We start from the raw sequence: 8934 nt of genomic DNA, 5'->3' as shown, positions 1-8934 counted from the left end.
GTTATATTGTTTGGGGCCCCTGATCTTCGGGGCCCCAGGAATGTGTTATTTGCAGCCATAGGGTTGTCACCGACTCCAGGACTTCACAATAAAATAATCGCCTTATAATGTAATGAAACAGGTTTCTCCACTCGCTGCGGACGCCCAGGGGGTACAGGCAGCAACAAGTTCAGAATTATATAAGAGGAGGGTGAGATGCTCTGCAGCAGGTACAGGAGGAGGAGGGTGAGATGCTCTGCAGCAGGTACAGGAGGAGGAGGGTGATATGCTCTGCAGCAGGTACAGGAGGAGTGTGAGATGCTCTGCAGCAGGTGCAGGATGAGAGTAGGGGGGGTGATGCTCTGCAGAAGGTGCGGGGTCAGGCAGCATTTATTTTTTGGGGGGTTATATATGGGTGGGTGTCTAGTGTCTGATATATAGTTTTTTGGGGGGGCTGTATACAGTTTGTCTTCTCTGTACATTAAGATCTGATCCTGTCACAGAAGTTTGGTTCATATTCAGGCTGGCAGTATGATGGGAGTTGTAGTACAAAGAGCGCTGCAGGAGTCCCAGTGCGGCTGCCCCCTGGGGGGGGTCAATGCTGGGGGCTGTAGTACATGGAGGGCCCCGGGTGCCGCCTTTCCCTTTCTGCAGTTATAACCAGGAGGATTCAGCTGCCGGATATTTGTCTGTAGCTACAGACTTCAATTAGAGAAACTTCTAGATCCTCGAAGGAAGGGGGGGGGGGGGAGTTCACCCGGCGCCAGGGGCACTGCCAACGTCCTCACACCCTGATCAATAATGTGTCGCTGAATTGCAGGGGTCCAGCAGCTCTCTACAGTAATGATATCTGACTCGTGATGTGGGGGTCCTCCTGGGTTGGTGTCCGGCAGCCCCTGCAGTGATTGTATCCGTCTCCTGATCCGGTAAGGTGAGGGTCTTCCTGTGTTGAGGCCCTCCAGTGATTGTCTCCTGATCCCGGTGATGCTGATGTCTCTGGATTTGGCAGGAGATTTGGATGGAGAAATTCTGTCTCTTGGCAGCGGCGCGGTCAGTGGAGCCTGGACCAGGACTCGCTGACTGATACATTGTAACGGCAGACAGAGCACCAGATACAATGGGGCTCATTTACTAAGGGTCCGAATTGCACACTTTCGTCAGGATTCCCGAATATTTCCGATTTGCCCTGAATTGCCCCGCCCTGGGATTTTGGCGCACGCGATTGGATTTTGGTGCTTAAGCGCCGGCTTGCATACGATGGAAATCGGGGGCGTGGCCGTCGGACAACCCGATGGATTCAGAAAAACCGCAGAATTTACAAAATAATTTGTGTCGCAAAATCAGCACTTACATGCACCGGGAAGAAGAAGGTGAACTCCGGCGGACCTCAGCGCAGCAGCGACACCTGGTGGACATCGGGCGCACGGACCTTAGTGAATCCCGGCAGACCCGAATCAGCGTCAGAGAATGCGCCGCTGGATCATGAATGGACCGGGTAAGTAAATCTGCCCCAATGTGTCAATCAGTGGAGATGATTATAGTATTGTGTATAGATGGCCCTTGGCAGTGTTACAATGTATCAGGCTGTATATAGCATTGTGTCTTTCTAGCAGTGTAAGGCCCCTTCCACACTTGCGTTGCAGATCAGGTCAGAGTCTGATCAGGGTGCGATCAGGGTTTGGTCAGTGAAAAACGCACATTTTGCATCAGAGTTCAATCAGTTTTCAGTCAGAGTTTGTTCATTGTCTCAGTTTTTCACGCGCGTTTTCAATGCAATTTCAATGCGTTTTTCACGCGCAGAAAATGCGCGTGAAAAGGACTCAGGACTAAGCTCTATCTTTTCTATGGCAATTGATGCATGAAAAACGCATTGCACTTGCATTGCACTTGCAAGTGTCTCAGAGTGCAATGCGTTTTTGATGCATCTCCATAGACTTGTATGGTGCGTTTTTCACGCGCATGACTTGCAAAAGTAGAGCATGTCGAGATTTAAACGCGCGTTAAAAAAAACGCGCGTGTGTGCGTGAGAAAAAGTGCAAGTCTGAAAAGACCCATTGATTACAATGGGTCAGAGTGCAATGCAAGTTCTGCGCATCAAAAGCACGCGCAGAAAACGCGCGTGAAAAACGCAAGTGTGAAAGGGGCCTAACTTCGTATCGGATTATATCCCGGGATTATATTTCTCTGGTAACTGGATCTGTCTGTCACATTGTGATTATTTATTAGTTTTCCCATAACTTTCCTCAGATTTCGGAGCCTCTGGGGTGGGGGGCACATTCTAATTGCTTTCTATAATCTGCTTGCTGTCAGTGGATAGAGGCCATGTTTACATGGTGTGGGGGGAGGGGGGGCACATTTATCTCCAGCACCAGGAGAAGCTCCGGATGTGGATTGTCATCTAGGAGACTCCGACTTCTTCCAGTCGTTAGATAACGTTATAATATTGAGTATAATTGACACAGCATGAAAAATGTCATAATACAAAGAAGAAATAAAATCTGAACCCCATACAGACCGGATTATATCCCATCTAATAGATCCTCATCTCCCGAATAATTCCGTCTGCATTATTCATTATCCTGCAAAATCATCGGATAAATCCTATTCCAAATACTAAAACTTTATTCAATCTTATTGTGGTCACAATCCACTAGTGAATGACAGGTTTGTGTGGTCACTGCAGAATACAGTTGGGGGCGCTATATACACCCCCAAGCTCTTCTGTAATTGGGGTCATATGTCATGGTGGGGGAGGGGCCCCGCTTTGCTGTAGAGGATGATTATTATTATCCTTTACCCCACATTGTATTAGAGAATCCTGTTGCCCCGGAGTGGGATCCACCATCAATCTCCAAGGTGGTGACCTCTTATTATAGTGACACAAAGTAACAGATCCCCCTCCTGTGTTACGCTGTGTCCTGCCCCTTGTCCAGGTGTATGGTTTGGGTGGAGCGCCCCTTAAAGGCTTATCATTTTGGATTGTGGCTGCGCAGATCCTGAAGCCGCGTCTACATTATTGTATTCTGCCTGCGCTCTGCGTCACATGATTCCAGTTAATTTACTAAATTGTGGCTGTTAATTCTTAATAATGATGGAAGTTCAGCTCTGGAGGGAATAATAATGGATTTTTTTCCCCATCCTTCTTAGAGTAAAAATCATCATGCCTGCCGTAAACGCCAAGATTGGAGTTCTTGCTCCTGATTTCACCACCAAAGCCCTGATGCCAGATGGACAATTCAAGGACCTGAAGCTCTCGGACTATAGAGGTGTGCAGCTAGGGACCTGTCAAAGGGGTGTCCAGGATTAATGACGTGGGAGCGTTCTTATAGAAACGGCGCCTCCCCTGTCCATGTATTGAGTCTGGTACTACAGCTCAGCTCCGTTAATGTAATGTAATGTGTGTAATGTGTGTAGCCTGATCTCATCGTGGTCTCTCCTCCTGCAGGGAAGTACGTGGTCTTGTTATTCTACCCCCTGAAGTTCGCATCCGACTGTCCCACGGAGATCATCTCCTTCAGTGAACGCGCGGAGGAGTTCAAGAAGTTGAACTGTGAGGTCATTGGGGCATCCGTGGACTCTCACTTCAGTCACTTGGCCGGGTAGGTGTCCCCCTGAATGCCTTGTTGTCCACATCTCTGCTTCCTGTCAGTGAGCTCTAGCGCTGCACTTGTGTGACTTAAAGAGGTGATCGGGAGATATTGATCCCCTATCCGAGAGAGTGCTTATCTGATCAGACCGTACGCGGGCACCCCTATAATCCTCTGAATGAAGAGACTACTGGATTCCTGCAGCCTCTTTACATCCTACAAGACACAGTGCCGCACATTGTGTAGTGGCCACGCTTGGTTCGGCATCTCTGCCCCTTTCACTAAACGAAACTGAACACCTCCGAGCTTTTGCAGCGATCACACAGCTGATGTGTGGGGGTGCCGGGTGACCACTGCTCAACTGTGTGACCCAGCACCAGCTCTGCTACACCTGATCCTGGTCCTTCAGGGCGCGTTCACATGTTGCGTTTTGGTTGCGTTTTCATTGCGCATAGAGCTGAGGAGAGGCGATTTGCCTAATTACATTACTGTTTATGATCGCATTTACGATGCGTTTTGTAAACGGAAATGTTACCAGTAATGTAATTAGGCAAATCCCCTCTCCTCAGCTGTTGTAATGCGTTTCTAACGCAATGAAAACACAGGCCAAAACACAACGTGTGAACGCGCCCTCAAGCACATGTTCTCCATTTCTAAGGGCCAACACTCCCCACACTGATGGCGGTTTGGGCAAGATGAAGATCCCCCTGGTGTCTGACCTCCCGCACACAATCGCCAAGGCTTACGGTGTCCTCAAGGAGGATGAGGGTCTCATGTTCAGGTGAGAGGGATGTTCTGTGGCCATTGCAGAGGGGTAGTGATTATTTACTGGAGGGGGAGCTCTGGGCCTCAAATTGGGAAACTGTATAGGACCAGTCTCCTAAAGGATGTCATAAAGGGTTAATTTAAAGGGCTATCACAGCAATAACCTCTCCCCGCTCCCTGCTGGCAGCTTGCACCTCCTGACCATTCTCTTGTCTCATCTACCAGAGGCCTCTTCATTATTGACGATAAAGGAATCCTGCGTCAGATCACCATCAATGATCGTCCCGTTGGCCGCTCGGTGGATGAGACCATGCGGCTGGTCCAGACCTTCCAGCACACGACCAAGGATGGAGAAGGTGAGTGGTCAAAGGGGTCCAGACCTGCGGACTGGGGGGGGAAGTCTCACTTGTTGATCTGCAATTTACCCCACCGGGGCATAGCCTTTTCTTTGGGCCTGGGGGCAGCCCGGACCCAGAATACCGGAGTGGCTGGCGGTTGCGGCCTAGGCACGCTGTGGTCACGGTGCTTGGTGTGGGAATGCTTCGGCGCACCATGATATGTGCTCGGCGCACCATGCATGCGCCTGATTAGGAGGTGCTGATGACGTCACCAAGCTCTCGGGCACACTCGCGCCTACGCAACTTCGGGTGCGAAGCCGGTCAGGATAAAAATTTGAAGTTGCGCAGGCGCAAGTGTGCCCGAGAGCTCCTAATCAGACGCATGTACGGTCGCGTGCATGGTGCACCGAGCATATATCGTGGTGCGCCAAAGCGTGGTTGAAATATAAAGAATAAAATAGTTTAAAAAGGAATACGGCGGTTTCTGCAAATAATGAAGATATGCTCCGGCATCAGCTCACCCTGACCTGGTGCAAGGTATTTGAGGGTTATAACTTCCATTTTAAAGTCGTAGGTTTCCTTTAAAGTGAGTTGATCAGACTCCTCTAGAGGGATGCTACAGATAGAGGGCCTCATTCGCAAGCACTCCCTTGCCAACACATTGGCAGGGGTGTTGCAGATCTAATTAGGATCTCTGTAGCTCATGCTGGCTTCTTCCAGTCGCTGCACCACCCTGGTATTTGAAGAGAATATAGTGGAGGTGCAGTACCGGACATGACCTGTAAACAGCTGTGGCGCTGTTCTTGTTATCTTGAACATCTCCTCTAAGTAGTTTCTCCGGCTCATAACACGACTGTCGTAGCTGCTGCTCGGTAATTGGGTGACAGATTGCCTTCATCTTGGAGTCGCCAGAATCTCTTTCTGATTTTGCAGATTCGGGTGTGTGCGGTGCAGTGGACAGACAGTCTGATGGGGTAACAGTCATACATCTGTAATGAGATCCCCCTGCTGTGCCCGTCCCTGTCCTCGGCATGTGGCTTGCCGGGGCCTGATGGAATCCTTTTGTAGTGTAAAACTGAAACCTATTTCAGAGCTCTGCTTGCTGTCAGTGACTAAGAACTGTACAGGGTTACTGCCGGTGTTCTCATTCCCTGTGATTTTTTTCTATAAAGCCAGAACCCCCACCCCTTTAAGTCCTAATCTGGGGGAGGGGGTGACTATTGACTTGGTTAGGGCTGTAATGTGGTGTCACCCATGGGTGTCATCTGTGAGCCCCAGAGGACAGGACGGGCAGAACAGCTGGATAAACAATGATAAACAATGAGACTGGTCCTTACACGTCCTCCCCCACTTAGAGGACCCCTTTACCTGAGGGGGGGGGTCCGAGGACTGAGTTCAGGGCTGATTAATTCCTATTAATTTGCAGATGATCCTGGAAGCTGTCCCTCAGTATGTGACCTCCGTACCCTGAGGCTGCTCCTAGGGGGAGGGACAATGAAACCTTAACAATTTTTCTAATGGTCCTTGCAATTTGAAACACCTCTGCTTGCTGTCTGTGAATAATTAAAGGTTTAATGCCTGTAGTGACCCAATGATTTGCTGCAAAGGGATTGTTACATAGTCAATCCTGAGACTGATACATAGTAACAAAGCCGTTTAGTATTATGAAGGATGACGCTCAGCATTGTTTGTAAAGATTGCCAGATTACCATTCAATGATGGCAAGCAGAGATTTTGAAAATGGTGGCTACAGGATGATTGGATATAAATGTCCCTTTAACATTGACCCAGTAACTTCTCTCTGTTGTAGTCTGCCCTGCCGAACAAAAGCCCTAAAGCGACACCATCAAGCCCGACACCCAGAAGAGCAAGGACTATTTCTCCAAACAGAACTAAAGGCCGGAAGTGCTGCCCATCGTAGTAGTAGTCAGGGCCTCGTCTCTGTATAGAAAGTTTTCTTGCATCTAAGGACTATTTTATAATGTAGAGGTTGGCAGTGCCCGTCCGCAGGGTGACATTACTTCTGTGTTGTAACATTCCTTGTCACTGGCAAATTTTTCTAAAGTTAAATTAAAAATTCTTTTGGGACTGATCCGGTGTCTGGAGTCACATGATCTGCGCTGTTGGGCCCGGAGTACTTTCCCATAAGATATTTGACTGTGGCCCAAATTCCCTACCAAGAAGGTAGAGTCCAAATATGGATTTATATTCCAGGATTGTAACTGAGGGAGAAGGGGATGTCCTCACACTGCTGTGCTCTGTGCAGTGGAAACGTGTCTAACATCTCACCTCAGTTTTCTACATCGTCCTCTCTGAATAGTAGTCGTATCAGACTTCTTCAATCGCTGTAGCAGGTAGGTGGGCTATGGAATGACTACAGATCCGCTCTCCTCCCCGTGCACTTGGAGAAGCTACAATCCATAAATCACAGTCCTGCTACTAACATGCACAAAGGTCTGATCACACAAATCTCCAGGGACTACATGTAACCTTGGCTGCACAGAGCACAGCAGTGTGAGGTCTGATTACACATCTCTCCAGGGACAATACATAACACTGGCAGCAGAGAGCACAGAGCACAGCAGTGTGAGGTATGAGTACACATCTCTCCAGGGACAATACATAACACTGGCTGCTGAGAGCACAAAGCACAGCAGTGTGAGGTCTGATTACACATCTCTCCAGGGACAATACATAACACTGGCAGCAGAGAGCACAGAGACAGGCAGTGTGAGGTCTGATTACACATCTCTCCAGGGACAATACATAACACTGGCTGCAGAGAGCACAGAGCACAGCAGTGTGAGGACTGATTACACATCTCTCCAGGGACAATACATAACACTGGCAGCAGAGAGCACAGAGCACAGCAGTGTGAGGTCTGATTACACATCTCTCCAGGGACAATACCTAGCACTGGCTGCAGACAGCACAGAGCACAGCAGTGTGATGTATGATACACATACACATGAACTCGCATCACACTCGCAACGCGCGCTGCCCAGATCGCACGGACTGAATGCTACCAACCGGGACTGAACTGACATGCTGAGTTCAGTCCCGGTTTGCAGCGTTCGGGCCGTGCGATCCGGGCAGCGCGCGTTGCGAGTGTGATGCGAGTTCATCGCATCACACTCGCAAGTGTGGAGCGGGCCTAACTCTTAGGCCCCTTCCACACTTGCGTTTTTTCACGCGCGTGTTCTGCTCATGCTTTTGACGCGCAGAACTTGCATTGCACTCTGACCCATTGTAATCAATGGGCTTTTTCACACTTGCATTTTTTTTCACGAACACACGCGCGTTTCTTTTAAACGGCCCAAAACCGGCCTAAAAACGCCACGTGTGTCTTCACCCTTAGGGTGATGTCACACATGGCGTTTTTGGTCCGTTTTTAAACATCCGTTTTCAGTCTGTTTTGGCAGTTTACCATGCATTTGGCTGCTTGCAACCTGTTTATCTATTAAGATAAGATAAAACGGACCAAAAACGCCATGTGTGGCATCACCCTAACTCTAGTCACAGCCAAAGCTGTAGGAATCCAGCCAGCAGTGTGACCACAGGGTGCAGATGGTGCTGCATTCAGAGTTAGGGGGTTTATTCCATCTAAAATTTTCATTAAATTGTCTCAATCGGCACCAAAAAAACCCATAAAGTTACTGAGCTTTTTTATATTTTATTTGGTTTTTAAAAGAAAAATGTATAACATATTACCAGTAAAAGTTGCACAGTATTGGGAAGGTACATGGAGATTCTGGGTAATGTGTTACTTGATGAGGTTTGAATATCTACCGTATAAGCCGACCCGAGTACAGGTGGTCCCCTTCTTGAGGACACCCAACTTGCAGACGGACCCCTCTGCCCCCTGTGACCTCTCTGGATGTTACTATAGTCCCAGACTGTACTGATCAGCTGTAAGGTGTCTGTAATGAAACTTTATTGATAATCCTTGGTCCAATTACAGCAAAAAATTTTGAAAATCCAATTGTCACTGGATCCAATTGGATCAAAAATCCAATTTGTCTGGAGCTACAAATGATAAAACATACAGTTCCGACTTACATACAAATTCTACTTAAGCACAAACTCAAGGAACCTATCTTGTACGTAGCCCATGGATTGCCTGTATAAGCATAGGTTCCTAATTTTACCACCAAAAACTGGGAAAACTCATTGGGGCTCATTTACTGACCCGGTCCAGTCGCGATCCCGTGGTGCGTTCTCCGACGAGGATTCGGGTTCTGCCGGCATTCACTAAGATCGAGCAC

General features: G+C 48.5%; 1 protein-coding gene across 1 annotated transcript; it reads left to right on the top strand.

Moving 5' to 3' along the window:
- The first annotated feature begins 206 nt into the window (after positions 1-206).
- On the top strand, positions 207-6761 carry LOC140103588 (peroxiredoxin-1-like). Its single transcript, XM_072126724.1, has 6 exons — positions 207-244; positions 3127-3245; positions 3425-3578; positions 4225-4347; positions 4557-4687; positions 6480-6761. Exons 1-6 carry the CDS (start codon positions 231-233, stop codon positions 6503-6505), a joined length of 567 nt encoding a protein of 188 aa, XP_071982825.1. The 5' UTR covers positions 207-230; the 3' UTR covers positions 6506-6761.
- The last annotated feature ends 2173 nt before the right edge of the window (positions 6762-8934 follow it).

This window comes from Engystomops pustulosus, chromosome 10 (genome assembly GCF_040894005.1).
Source record: "Engystomops pustulosus chromosome 10, aEngPut4.maternal, whole genome shotgun sequence".
NCBI classification, from domain to species: domain Eukaryota; kingdom Metazoa; phylum Chordata; class Amphibia; order Anura; family Leptodactylidae; genus Engystomops; species Engystomops pustulosus.
This window is presented reverse-complemented; position numbering and strand designations above follow the sequence as displayed.

Coding starts and splice junctions, on each gene's coding strand:
- LOC140103588 (XM_072126724.1), top strand. Junction 3,246..3,424: donor GAAGCTCTCGGACTATAGAG/GTGTGCAGCTAG, acceptor CTCCTCCTGCAG/GGAAGTACGTGGTCTTGTTA. Junction 4,688..6,479: donor CACGACCAAGGATGGAGAAG/GTGAGTGGTCAA, acceptor TCTCTGTTGTAG/TCTGCCCTGCCGAACAAAAG.